At 39.2% G+C, this 15,272-nt stretch overlaps 1 protein-coding gene across 1 annotated transcript in view; it reads right to left on the bottom strand.

Moving 5' to 3' along the window:
- The window catches only part of arc3 (amphibian RCA protein 3), a 71,027-nt gene that overhangs the window by 17,855 nt on the left and 37,900 nt on the right, over window positions 1-15,272 (bottom strand). The window contains 6 exon segments of the mRNA NM_001127127.1: window positions 438-537; window positions 2,983-3,056; window positions 4,014-4,113; window positions 6,763-6,951; window positions 11,755-11,931; window positions 12,178-12,357. Coding sequence (NP_001120599.1) covers window positions 438-537; window positions 2,983-3,056; window positions 4,014-4,113; window positions 6,763-6,951; window positions 11,755-11,931; window positions 12,178-12,357 — 820 coding nt within the window.

Genomic DNA, 15,272 nt, shown 5'->3' on the forward strand with positions numbered 1-15,272 from the left:
CTAACCTGTTTACCTGCTTTTAAACTGTTTGTTTCTGATTTTCTCAGACTCACTTTTCTCTATTATGGGATCTATGGATTGGAGGAAAGCGTCCTCCTACTGTGCTTCTGGCAGGGACCGTTAGGACACGCCCACCCTTCATTTCAAACACAGACAGAGAACTGATAAGATCTATAGAGAGCTCCAATAAAGGGGCCATTTTTACAGATAGGATTAATTTTTTGCACAAAGTGAAACCAGCACCATATATTATTCATGATTGCCTACAGAATTTTTTGGGGTTTTCCCATATATCCAATATGTCTCCTTTAAGAAACAGCTGATAGCAGTGTGATATATATATTATAGCATTTACATTGCTGTAAAAAATGTTTACCTACATTTCAAGATACAGAAATAAAAGCTATAAAATGTTTATGATCACATATATAACTCACCCTTCATTACAGATAAATGTAACTTTAGTGTTATATTTGTATGGGCCTTGTGTATCAATCTTTCCATTACTGAATTCTCCAGGATGTTTACACACAATTTCTGAAGGGAAAAAAAGACAATGTTAATACACCAATAACGAGTACAGAGAGATATAGTGTACACAGCAAGCAGCAACAAGCAACAAAAAAGCGCTATCATTACACCATGAAAGATTTGCGGAGCGCTCAAATTTATATCAAGAGGAGATATCAGACTGACTAAAGAAATAAGCTTTAAGAATTGTGGATATCAATTGAATTTACATCAAGCAATGGGGCCCACATTTTTTCAAATTTGGCAGGACTCTCACAGGCTCCATAAGTGAAGTTAATATAGGGCAAAGATTTATTAACAAAGTTGACCCACTGCCTAATCACAGGAGCATTATTTCCCATCCAGTGCATCACCACTATTGTTTTGGTGCAGCACAGGACTGCTCTGATAAGAAAGCAAGACCTATTCAGAGGTAGTACATATTCAACCAGCCCCAGTAGTATCCCAGGAAAACAGATTTAGAAATGCCAGATTCTCAACCAAGTACCTAATCACCTCCCTCAAAAAGCTTTGTATAGGGGGACAGTGCCATTTCAGATGTATGAATGATGCATTTGGCACCTTTTGACTACCTACCCATCTTTTAGAGTTTCAGATGAGTCATATATAATTGTACATTTATATCGAATTAACCTATCCCACAGAGATTTTAAGTAACTATATAAGGAACTATAGCCTTGCCCAGTGGTCCTTGATCATGGTTGGGAGTGTATAACCATCTAACCCAAATGGTTCTTTCCTATGCCATGCTTATAGCACCCTACGTTCCCACTGTCCCACTGTGGCAGTGTCAAAATATCTGAATAAAAAGACTGACATTAGAAAACCTTTCCTAAATCTTAGATCCTATATCCTATTTAGGTCTCTTATCTACCATTCATGTGTCATTAGTACCTATATGAACCAGTCAATAATTTGTCTTCCCATTCAACTACATGCCAACCCCTGGCACCAGGAAGACAGCAAACTGTTTGGTTGCAGTGACCTGGATGACCGATTACCCTATCAACTTTCCTAATACTTGAATCCACTACAACTGTCTAGGTCTAGTCCTGTCCTCCTCACCATGACTACAGAGGTTGGTCTCCTCCTAGAAAAATCAGCACCATCTAGAACTGCCTTTTCTTCACACTCCCATCATACTCTGGCAAATCTGTAGGGATACACAAACCCCAGATCAGCATCCCTTTTCCTTTTCCCCACGCAAGGCCAATTGATTTGAACCAGATATACTTCTATGAGGGACAACTGAGAGGCAGTGGGGCACATTTATAATCATTCTATCCTCGGGTTCATAGTAAAATAATGTCAGAAAAAGAGAGAGATCCTAATCTTACTTGTATTTTATTTCATTGATTGCTGACTGCATTGACAAATCTCTATAAATACCTCCTTTTTTGTGAATAAGAGCTACATCTTACTAATATTATGTAGGCAATGTAGATAGTTTCAAAGATTAATTCAGAAGATCCTTTCCACTATGCTACAACTGTTTTTCATTTGCTGTAAATTCTGCTGTAAATTCTGCAAATGCAATGAATGCAGTTGTCTCTCCAGAGTGCAAAGAATCAGCAGATGTAGAAGGCAATGGGCAAAAATTACATCTGCTTTTTTGCAGTAAAACAGACCACATGGAAAAACTGAGTGACTCTTGAAAATGCTTAAAGGAGAAGGAAAGGTAAAAATTCCCTAGTGATTGTAATTGCTTACCTTTTATCCTGGGTGAAAAAACAAATTTGCACCAAACAAATTTGAAATCACGGGAGCACTTACTGGACAGCCAGTGTGTGCTCAACGCACAGGCCGGAACCCAGACGGCAAAATTACCAATCGATAGAAAGATTTGTACGGAGCAATCCAACACTGCTGTTAAAAAATCATTATCTTTATTTTTTCATCTTTCATATTTTTTCATTACAAAAGCTGCAGCTTTTGAGAAAGTGGTGTGATACCACGAAACGCGTCAAGCATGTGGTTCTTTTTGTATATGCACAATATGCTTTTAAAGAGATGAAAATATAAAGATAATGATTTTTTAACAGCAGTGTTGGATTGCTCCGTACAAATCTTTCTATCGAGAAAACTGCACCAGCCAAGGGTAGCTGTGAGCCATTGATCCTCTTCCTTCTCTCTTCTATGTTCAGGATCCCGGTGCCCTCACATGTGCAGTAGAGCGAAAAAGACGTCTTTTTTTGTTCGCCTTTTCACTCTACTGCGCATGCATAAGCCATGCAAATAAAAAAGGAAGAGGGCTGCTGGATCACTAGTACCCCAGGCCTGTGCAGTTTTCTCCTAACAGAGTCAACAGGCCAGGGTTAAAGGTAAGTGATTACAATCACTGGAGGGTGTGCCTAACTTTTGGCACCCCCCAGTAATTCTTAACTTTCCTTCTCCTTTAACAATCGGATATCTAAGCACAAAAAATTCAGGCAAAGAAAATGGAAGCATCACCTTCACATACAGGAGGATAATTACTCCATGTTCCATCAATTTGACACTCTAGGTGATTTGTTTTTGTTGTGTATCTAGAAAATAGTAGAAAAAAAGCAGTTTTACTTTTCCATAAAATCCATTAATTTCCATAATTTCATGTTTGCTATGTACAGGAAGCAGATCCAACTTCTTTAGGTTACTTAAGAAATAAGTAATTTCTATACATCAACATACTGTATATACACAATAATAGTATCTCTTTTGGCAACAGTAGGCAGTTCCTACGACATTTATATTTAAAAACCAGGGTAGGTGCTATGAAAAAAACACAAAATAACTGCCTGCATATGTTCTTAGGAGCAGAGTTTAGTCAATGCACCTTTGCCAGGAAAAACAACCATGAGTATGCATGGATTAGTCTGTGTCAGCTTTGTAATTGTCCCCATTTGTTTTTGCAAAATATTCTGTCACATTGTATTAGGATAACAAGTGAACAGTTTTTTTTTTTTTTTTCATTTTTTTTTTCCAGCCACAAAGTATCCATTGGATTAAGAACTGTGCTCTGATTTAGCCATTCTAGGATTCTAGATTCTAGGAAGCATTGTTGCTTTTAAATAGGACATATTTGGTCAAAAAACTTTGCCAAACTGTATTCTCCATGTTTTGTAATTGAGGCAAAAGGGTAACCCTGTTAAGCATGATTTATTCAATCATTTTTAATTGGAAAAAAACCTCATCCACTCAGCTTGTACTTTCTGTGCCTGCTTCCATCTAAAGTACTAGGGTGTTGGCAGCACTGTCTAATTCCCATAGAAGGAGGCACAGCCAATCCCACCTTCTTGCCTCCTTACTGTACAATTGCTGCTAATCTGTGAAACTGTCTGATGACAGGAGTAAACCAACTTAATTTTATGTGCCTTAACAATTTGTGTTCTGTGCAATTGCAGGTTGATTTGTACTGCTATATAATAAACAAGAAAAAAAGGGCAGAAAACATGTTTAAACTATAAGATAGCATTAAAAATTCCTCAGGTACATATATAACTCACCCTTCATCACAGATAACGGTAACTCTAGTCTGATATTTGTATGGACCTTGTGTATTAATCCTTCCTTTACTGAAATCTTGAGGATGTTCACAAACAATTTCTGGAAAAAAAATACAACAATGTGTTTTTCAAACATTTTCACAAATAGTAGAGTCCAGCAAATTAATGGTAGGGGTATGCTATAGACCCCCTAAAGTAAGCGAAGAAGAAAGGCTCAGCTCCTGTTGCAAATAGAAAAGGCTGTTTAGTTTAGGGCAACTAACAATAATGGGGGATTTAAATTAGACGTAAGGGAACCCATTCCAATTAGAACGAGGTTCCGTCTAAATATTCGGAAAAACGTTTTTTACTGTGCGAGCTATGAATTTGTGTAATTCTCTCCCTGAATTAGTTGTACTGGCTGATACATTGGATAGCTTCAAGAAAGGGTTAGATGGCTTTTTAGCAAGTCAGGAAATACAGGGTTATGGAAAATAGTTCACAGTACAAGTTGATCCAGGGACTTGTCTGATTGCCATCTTGGAGTCAGGAAGGAATTTATTCCCCTTCTGTGCCAAACTGGAGAGGCTTCAGAAGGGTGTTTTGCCTTCTTCTGGATCAACTAGCAGTTGATAATCTTTTAATATTGAAATGGTCTTTAACCTAATACACCCTGATAATCTCTGGCAAGACAGACAACTATATAATGAAAAACGCAGAGAATTATCTTTTAATATAATGCAGACAATGAAATTCTCAAATAATTTGTAGTTGGTAATTATTTTTATGGAATCTGATTGCTAGGGTCCATTTTACCCAAAATGAATGATGAGACTGAATGATGAATAGGAGTAAGTCTGACTAGATTAATAATAAGTAATAAAAAGTTACAATAACAGGATTACAAGATGTATTTGTGAACAAAAGCATGGTCACTCTGATCTGACCCAATGTACAGCACAAAGTTTTTTTTGTTTATGCCCTGGATAACCAGAACTGGCATATTTAAAGAGACAGTACACCAGAAGCCTCTTGGGACTTCACTTACTGGACTCGCAGGCCTCTACGGTAGGTGAGTCAAAGATGGTGGACCCATGTGCTACTCCTATTACTACCCAATCACTTTTCCAAGTATGTATGTAGCCATTCTAATATCCTGAAAAAGAACTTTGGGACATTGTTTACTGAACCTCTGTTTTCTTATAAAAGAGAGGAAATCATTGGCGATCATAACTAAATTCCATTATGAGGTTTGCTTTACAAAGGTAATTTCCCCTGCATGACTTGTACCCACTGTAATGACATAATCAAGGCAGAATTTTGTCTCAGTCCCCACAAAGGTACTAAGATCCAGTACAGTCTTTTGCTACATGTATGTCAAATAATGTTGTGAACCATCTTACATGCCCCTGCTTTAGCTTTTCCATAGCTGCCCAGAGCACATTGAGCACATAGGTGTCACTGACACTCTTAACAAAATCCAAAATGGTTATGCCCTGTGTACAACTTTGAAGGCCTGGATCATTACTGTTATAGAGACTCTAAAACTTTAAGCTGGTGCAATAAGTTTAACATATAAAATACGGCATTTATACCCCATGTTGTTTTTGGGGTTTAGTTCTCCTTTAACTGAAGTGGTTGTTCTGGAAGATACATTTAATAGTTTCAAGAAGGGGTTGGATAGCTTCACAACAAGTCAACAAATACAAAGTTACTGCAATTAACTCCTACAAGTTGAAAGTACAAGTTACAATAAAGATAAATGCAAAAATTATGCACCTAGTAAGATGCAATCAACACAAGATTTAGTATTAAGGAATAACATTAAACATGGTTGCAACTTGCACCCCTGAGAGGTGGTAACAAGCAAATAATTGGTAATTGGTTCAATAACAGCAAAAATATACTGTAACAAAAAAAAATCTCATATAGTTATGATTTTTAAGAAAAAATAATCAGTGATAATCGATGCAAGAAGCATTTGGTTTGCTTTTTTGGTTTTGGATAGAAATTTCAACATGCTACTAGTGATGAGCAAATCTGTTTCTTGAATAAAGAAAATTTGAAATGCAGCTACCATACAAATTTTTGCCGCACAAAACTTTTTGATGCAACCATGCCTTTTTTGGCACAACTTTTTCTCCCTCAGCAAATTTTTGTTGTGCCAAATTTTCACAGCAGTTCACGAAAGAATTTGCCAATGGGGAAATGTGGAATTTTGTGGCGAATTCATGCTTGGCCAAAAATTTGCTCATCAATACATGTTATTTAACTCAATAGTCAGCTGGCCTGTTTGTGGGTTTATTTCCCTTCCTGTTGACCAGTGTGTTTCTGGCATGGTTCAGTTTACTAACAATGGGAGGTAACTTACAATAACCTAAAAGAAAGCTTTATTCGTGCAGCCTTTAAAATAACATCTTTTAGAGCTCTACATTGCTTTGCTAAAAAATAAAAAGTAGCTTTGTTTTTTTGTTTTCAAGTTGATAGTGCTCAAGCAATGATAGAGGGCAGCTTAAATATGTAACAAACGTGACCCCTGCATTTATAAGATTTTCATATCATTAAGTGAACAGTTTTCTTTATAAATCATAAATCCCTGAAAGGAGTGGCATAACTAGATGTTACTGGGCCCACAGAAAATTCAATTTAGGGCCCCAAAACATTGGCGAGTTGACCTTTTCTACACAAACTCTCCATGCACCACAGTATTATGCTGTCATGAGTACTGTTTCGTCAGATGGATAAAATAAAAGGGTTGAAATATGCATACGTTCACATGATGTTTTCATGGAAGACCACTGGAAGGTGTCCAGACATTTTATTGTTGGTTCAGTATTTAGCCTGAGTCTGTGGCCAGGCAGACAATCATATTCCAAAGTGGTTCCCGCAAAGAAACCTTTCCTATTTGAGTATTTTTCTCTCAGTTTTGCATACTCGAGTGATGGTAAGGTACAGAATCCTGGTGAAGAAATAACAAAAAAATCAATACCAAAATATTTGCAAACACCTTTATATAAAATATTTTGTCAATTAGTATATAAGAACGTAAAATGATCTTCACTTGAAATTAATATACAGATTATAGTGCTCCTTACTCTGTGCTGGCAAGAGTAAATTTAAGGAAAATTAAAGCTACTGATGCACTTCTTCCCAAAAGCGTAGTCACAATAGGGCAAACTAGAATGCTATATTTATTCTGTAGAATGGTTTACCATACCTGAGTAAACAGCCCTAGAAGCTCTTTCTGTTTGTTTACGATAGCAGCTGCCATATTAGCTTGGTATGACGTAACTTCCCTTTCCTCCTGCTTTGTGTCTCTGGCAGAATAGTAGCTCTGGGCTCAGATTACAGCAGAAAGGAGAGGAGGGAGGGGGATAGAAGCAAGCTGTGCAGGCTCATGCCCATGCCCGGGGGTTTGAGCTGAGAGAAGGAAATCAGATACAGAAGCCCATGTGTACACAATAGAAGCAAAGGAATGGTTTCTTTTACAGAGGACTCAGAACAGCATTCCTTTGAGTGTTTATTGTTGTATTTACATGGACTTTTCTCATAAAGTTTACTTAGTTTTAAATTTTCCTTCTCCTTTAAAGGACACACAAAAATGAAAATGTTATCAGTGAACAGCCTCTTTGAAAACTTTCAATACCTGCCACACTGGATGTCCATAGGTTAATAGTAAGACTGCAACATCTCCTTAATCACTTAGATTTCCTTCTCCTCCTGTAACCCACTTGCCTCCCCCTCAGGAATTTGCTTTGATTTCTGGCATTGCTGGTTCCCATAGAAACTCAGCTCTAGCTGTCTGCTTCAATTATTTCTCCCATCCAACTCTCCTGAGCTCAGCTCAAACAAAGCAGAACTTTTATCAAAGACAGTTCTGCTTGTGTGAATCTGTATTCTTGATGAAATGTATGCTGAATAAGGGTCTCTGAGTGTGTGTATGCTGTTTGCAGATTTAAATGTAACTGATTATGTATCAGAGGAAAAATGGCCACCCAGTGAAAGCTGCTGTTTGCTTTAGGAAAATGTGATGGTGCTGGCAAACGGAGGGGGTATATGCAGTACAAATTATGCCATTTGGGTTAGGGAGACTTGCCCAACTGATATACATTGCAGGCAAATGTAGGCTTTACATGTCCTTTAAAGAGCAGATTTTTCAAATATCGAGGCAGTAGGAACACAAATATACATGCAGTATTTTATAAAAACCTTAAATAATCTAAATTATTTAAAGGACAATGAAAGCATGTCCTTTTTTTTAACTATGTTTGCATAAACTTATACTACAATGAAACTAATTTGTCATTAAGATGTTCAAATGGCAAATCTACCCAAATTCTTAAGCACAGATAAGCTCTATGGGTCTTACAAATAAACATTAGATATGCTTTCGCCTTGCATAGATTATTTCAATCTAAATAGTTTTATATTCTGCAAACACATTATTTTCAACACTCATTTCTTAGGTCAGTATTAAAAAAATCAAATTATATGGCAATAGGTCATAGAGTGATGCAATGGATTACCAGGCCTGGTACAAACTGTTCAAATTCAATTGCATTAAAAAGTAGATTTGTTAAAGGAAAACTATACCCTTTTATAGATTTCCATAAAAAAATTATAGCATGAAATCAGCCTATATGTTACACACTGTTTATCTGAACAAACTACAGAATGCTTGGGACCTGGAGTTTTCCATAATTTGGATCTCCATACTATAAGTCTACAAGAAAATAATTTAAACTTTAAATAAATCCAATAGTACCGTTTGCCTCCAATAAGTATTACTTATATCTTAGTTGGGATCAAGAACAAGGTACCGTTTCATTATTACAGAGAAAAAAGACATTTTAATTCAGAGTTTTCTGGATAATGGACCTCATAAATGTATTTTTATAAAAAATAAACTTTTCTAATAGTATAGGTCATAGGATAATCCTAAAATGAAAAAAAAACCACAATTTTTAGTACTAAGGTCTACCCCCTGGACCTGTTCTTACACACAAACTAAGGGCGCACAAACCTTGAGCCATCACAAAATGCTGGCTCAAGGTAAAAGATGCAAAGCAACAATATAAAACAAAAATATTTTATTTAGAGCCTAATGTTTTGGTCAATATTTGTGACTTTTTCAAGGGGTACAGAGACCTGTTGATTGCTATACTTACCTATTTTATATTTTTTCTGTTAGAAGGAGGCATATGGATTTAAGGTTATGTCCTAAACTTTTTTCACATGAGTGATTGGTATATCCCTGCAGTTAGCACCAACAATTTGATTTTTTTGGTGTTCTACCACCATTAATGTGGATATGGTTTTTTAAAGTGATAACATGGGTGGTTTAAAAATGTAGTTTACAAACAGGGAGTGATCAACACTGGCTTCCATCACTGCCATCCACCAGGTAGACCAGAAAAATTGTAGCCCTCTGTACCACAGAAGTTGGAAAGCATTGTCATAAAACATAGAATCGCAGTGGCTTTATTTTTGTATTTGATGCAGATCAAGAGAAATAGACTCTTCCATGTCAAAGTGAAAATTTATCTTTGTAAAATATTTTAAATGAATTGAAAAAAACATGAAATAACTGATTGTATAAGTATACTCCCTTTTGAACACGACACACCTAAATCAGCACTTGTGCAGCCAATTCCTTTCCTAAGTCACATTATTAGTTAAATGGAAATCACCTGTGTGGAGTCAAGGGCATTCAAGTGATTGTTATATATAATGACGTCCAACTTCTGTTGAGTCAGTATCATGGCACAACCAAAACCAGGAGCATAAAAGAATACTCCAAGGAAGTCCATGGAGAAGGACCTTGGAGTCCTTGTAGATAATAAACTTGGCTGTAGCAAGCAATGCCAGGCAGCAGCTGCAAGGGCAAACAAGGTTTTGAGCTATATTAAAAGGGGTATTAAAAGGCCCCATCTAGAATATGCTGTTCAGTTTTGGTCTCCAGTGCTGAAACGGGACATTATTGAGTTAGAGAGGGTCCAGAGAAGAGCAACTAAGCTGGTAAAGGGTATGGAAAGTCTCGGTTATGAAGAAAGACTGGCCAAGTTGGGTCTGTTTACACTGGAGAAGAGGCGCTTAAAAGGGGACATGATAACTATGTATAAATATATAAGGGGATCATATAATAACCTCTCTAATGCTTTATTTACCAGTAGGTCCTTCCAACGGACACGAGGGCACCCACTCTGTTTAGAAGAAGGGACGTTCCGTTTAAGAAGGGGTTGGATGGCTTCTTAGCAAGTGAGGGAACACAGGGTTATGGGAGATAGGGGGAGAGAGAGGGAAATTTTTTTCCCCTCTGCAGCAAATTAGAGAGGCTTCAGATGGGGTTTTTTTTATATAGTCATTATGGTTGAACGTGATGGACGTACGTCTTTTTTCAGCCTAACTTACTATGTTACTATGAAAACTAATTGAAAAAGTAGGGGATGAGTATGAAGAAAATTTCCAAGTCAGTGAACAAAAGTACAGTCAAATAAACAAGATTATGGAACAGCTTTAAATCTGCCAAGCCCAGGCTGTCCACCAAAAGACCACCAAGAGATCTATGACAAATTTAAAGGATTTACAAATACAGGAACACCAGCCCGGGGTTCAAAGTAATTGATTATACTTGCTGGCAGGTGCCTAACATTTGCCATCCCCCAGAAATTATACCTTTTATTCTAATTTTAATCACTTGCAAAGATCTGTTTTCACCTTGACATGAAACATCTGTTTTCAGTTAAAAAAAAATGAAATTAAAAAGTACTTTCCATTTTCTATTACAATGAAATTTTAAAACATCCAAGAGAATGAAGACTTTTTTTAAGCACTGTAAAATGATAATAAGTAACATAGCTGCTAATAGAGAGTATATGGGTTATGATAATTACACTTGGGATCACGTGCTGCTAGGAATAAGCTTAAAGTGCCAGCAACTAAAGGTGGCTATACAAATGAAAATTAATTTGTTTGGCAAGGTCGCCAAGGTTGTCCCTCCCTTAGGAATTGACTCTTGACTAACTGAACATGCATAGTTCTTCTCAACTCAGTTTACCAAACACACCTTCCAATCTAGCAGCCAATTTAGATATAGCAATGCTGGTTTCCATAGGAACTCTACTCTAGCTGTTCACTCTGCTGGAGCAACATGTTTTGTCTCCTAACCTCCTCTCCTTAGCTCTGTTTAACCGTTACAGGTCACATTTCAAGCAGGACATTTTGTCCAAGTAAGTCCTGCCTGTGTAAGCCTGCATTCTTCAATGCATAAACATTATAGCGTATGTGTGCTGTTTGTAGACATAAATGTCACTAAAGATTTGCCAGAGGGAAATGGCTGCTATCTGTTTTAGGGAAATGCGATGATGTTGGTGAACGGAGGGGATACATGCAATACAAATGGTGTGGATAAGGTGAATGAGATGTGCCCAACTTATATACATGGTAGAAAATTGTAGGGTTTACATGTCCTTTAAGAGTGTATGAAGGGATAATAGTCCAGTAAGGTACATTATATATATTTTATGAAATTTCTTAGGAGCACCCTTCACCAGGTGTGATTATGATTAAAGGAAGAATTTTGTCAACTAAATTAAGCCATGTATTTCTTCTGTACAAGTCAACCAAACCTAGAAGTCTCCCCACCCACTTCTTAATTCCTCCCAACAGTCAGAGCACTGGGGACTTTGCAGGGTTAAAGTGATGTCTAAAATGAAATTTTAGTGATACTTTTAAATAATATAACAAATGCATTAACACTTACTCAGACATTCGGGCAATGGATCCCACTGATTTTCAACATTGCATTTTATAATGTCGGATCCATTCATCATGAAGCCTTCATCGCATTTAAAAGACACAGCAGACCTGAGTAAGTATGGACCTAGAAATCCTGAACTTTTCCTTGCATTTGGAACATTTGGCTCAGGACACTTAACATCTATAAAAAGAATATAAGAACTAAAATGTTAACAAAACAATAGATTATAAGGACTTGACATACTTTTAACATTCTTTTTGATTTTTTAATACATAAAACAATAGGCATAAAGTACATTCAGCACAAGCCCCATTTAATAAGCTCATGTTGAAGAAGAAGGAGGTATACTGCCACTATAAGGGCAATATATTTTACAAAGTAATCTGCAGGAAACAAAAATAATATATTATATAATAATATATTTACCTTTGCAAACAGGTGCTTGAGAACTCCAGGTTCCATCACTAGTGCAGTATGCAGAACGATTACCAATAAGTGCAAAATTATTATTACAGCCATATGTCACAGCTTCTTGGTAGTGGTATTCCTCCTTCTGAGGTTTGTAAAACCCATCATTTATGTCACCAGGGGCAGTACAGACCATTACTATAAAAATAATTTAAAATAATCATTTCTTTGAAATTTTCCTTCAGGTAAAAAAATAAAATCGGTTAACAAGTTCACAAAACATGGGTTTGTTTTGACAGTCAGGTACCAAATGGCTTGCATTCAAAGACAATAAACAGGTAGAAATGAAACACTTTTAAATTAAGAAATACATAATTAGAAAAAATGGTATATGTTTTCAATAAAGGTAAAGTAATAACCCATAAAAGAGGATTTGTTTACTCACCGATAAAGCCTTTTCTCGGAGTCCCGTTACGGCAGCACAGGTACAAGTGGGTTAATGCACTCTTCCCTTTAGGAGGCAGGATAGCAAAAGAAAAAAAGGGGGCTGGAGACCCTCCCCAGCCTTCCCCTCCCACTTCCCTGCATTAACCCCTCCTCCGACAGTTACGGCTAGCACAGCTGATGAAGGAAGTATAAGGGTGGGACTCCCTGTGCTGCCGTAACGGGACTCCGAGAAAAGGCTTTATCGGTGAGTAAACAAATCCTCTTTTCTCGGTCGTCCCTAGGCAGCACAGGTACAAGTGGGTTCGTCCCAAAGCAGAGAGTAAACGGGGGGGAAATACTTTTAAACAGGAGTAGAAACAGAGTAGTTGAGAATAAGAACTTAACCAAAAGGTGAGAATGCTCTAACATGGCAACTGAGGGTGAGCGTTATTGCTGCACAGCAGACTGAAGAACTTTTCGGCCGAAGGCTGCGTCCGCCGAAGAAAACACGTTGAACTTGTAAAACTTTGTGAACGTGTGTATGGAGGACCATGTGGCCGCTTTGCAGATCTGCTCTGTTGATGCAGCGTTGGCCAGTGCCCATGAGGTGCTGAGGGCTCTGGTTGTGTGTGCCGATGTCTTGAATGGGATAGGTAAACCCTTGTCCCGGTAGATCGAGGTAATTAGGCTCTTGATCCAGCGGGCGATGGATGCCTTGGAAGCCTTAGCCCCCTTGTGTTGGGGGCCATACCCGACAAAGAGTGAGTCTGATTGTCGCAAATCTTTTGTTCTGTGTACGTAGAACTTGAGTGCCCTCACCACATCTAGGTTGTGTAGGAGCCGTTCCTGTGGTGATGATGGTTTAGGGCATAGTGAGGGAATAACAATCTCTTGGTTAAGGTGGAATGCTGAGTTGACTTTCGGGATGAAAGTGGGGAGGGTTCGCAGCACGGCTTTGTCCTCGTGAAAGATGCAGAATGGAGGTTTATGGGATAAGGCTCCTAGCTCTGAAATCCTTCTAGCTGAGGATATTGCAACCAAGAAAGCTACTTTCCAAGTGAGGAGTTTCAGATCAATCGTGGCCAACGGCTCAAATGGTGCGAACTGTAATGTACGGAGCACTAGGCTCAAATCCCATGGAGGAAGGGGATTCTTGTACGGTGGTTTGATATGCATTGCTGCTTGCAGGAAAGTTCTGACATCTGGGTGTGTCGCTAGCTGATGCTGAAAAAGTAGTGAAAGAGCGGACACTTGTACCTTTAAGGAGTTAACCCCCAGGCCCTTGTCCAGGCCGTTTTGGAGGAACTCCAGTAATGATGGTATATGGCATCTGGATGTATTGCGCTGTGTGTCGGTGCACCAGGTGAGGAAAGTACTCCAGATACGATGGTAGGATTTCATGGTGACCGATCTACGGGCTTTCATGAGTGTGGAGGTCACCCTGGTGGAGAATCCCTTCTGGGACCAGATGGCGGTCTCAATAGCCATGCCGTGAGAGCTAAGTTTTCCAGCCCAGGGTGGAGAAGTTCGCCCTGGTGTAGGAGATCCGGTCTCGCGGGGAGCCTCCACGGTGGCGCTATTGCCAGCGTTTGGAGTTCGGAGAACCACGGTCTTCTTGGCCAGAATGGAGTGAGAACTATGGCTGTGGTTTGGAACTGCAGCAGTCTGCGGAGGACTGGATGAATCATGGGAATGGGGGGAAATATGTACACCAAGTTGAAGGTCCACGGCGTGGACATAGCGTTGATCACCAGTGCTTGTGGGTCTCGGTATCTGGTGAAATAGCGAGGAAGCTGATGATTGAATCGGGAGGCCATCAGATCTACCTGTGGTCTTCCCCATCTTCGCGTGATTTGTTTGAACACTGCTGTATTGAGGGCCCATTCCCCTGGATCTATAAAGTTGCGGCTGAGGAAATCTGCTTCCCAGTTGAGGTGGCCTGGGATGTACACTGCTGCAAGGTGACAGCAATTGTCCTCCGCCCACTGAATTAGCCGGGAGACCTCTTTCCAGGCGGTCCTGCTCCTTGTGCCTCCCTGGTGATTTATGTAAGCCACGGTGGTGGCGTTGTCTGACTGGACTTTTACCGGGCGTCCGCCCAGCAGGTGGGACCAGTGAGTGACGGATAGGTACACTGCTCGGAGCTCTAGTAAGTTGATGTGAAGCCCTTTTTCCTGTGTGGACCATTTTCCTTGAACCGTCCTGTGACTGAAGACGCCGCCCCAGCCGAGTAAACTGGCGTCTGTTGTGATGATGGCCCAATTGGTGAATGAGCAGGTTCTGCCTCTTAGGAGTTTGTTGGGTTGGAGCCACCATTTTAAGGATAGTCTTGTGGAGTGGGACAAACGTACAGGGCTTCTGAGGTCGTGGTGAATTCTTGCCCATTGTCTGAGGAATTCCAGTTGCAGTGGACGCATGTGGAATTGGGCAAACGGTACTACCTCTATGGTTGAGGTCATCAGGCCTAGGAGACGCATGCAGGCTCTTGCGGTGAGTGTCGTGGAGGACATGGCTTGTTGTGCGGTAGCTGAAAGGCATCTCTGTTTTTCCGTTGTCAAGGAGACTTTGTGCTGACTGGAATCGAACTGGACGCCTAGAAAGATGATGGACTGTGTCGGTTGTAGTGTACTTTTCTTGAGGTGTATTTGCCACCCGTGTGCTTCTAGGATGTGCACGCACGTTGTGGT

The sequence above is a fragment of the Xenopus tropicalis genome, chromosome 2 (assembly GCF_000004195.4).
Source record: "Xenopus tropicalis strain Nigerian chromosome 2, UCB_Xtro_10.0, whole genome shotgun sequence".
Lineage (NCBI taxonomy): Eukaryota > Metazoa > Chordata > Amphibia > Anura > Pipidae > Xenopus > Xenopus tropicalis.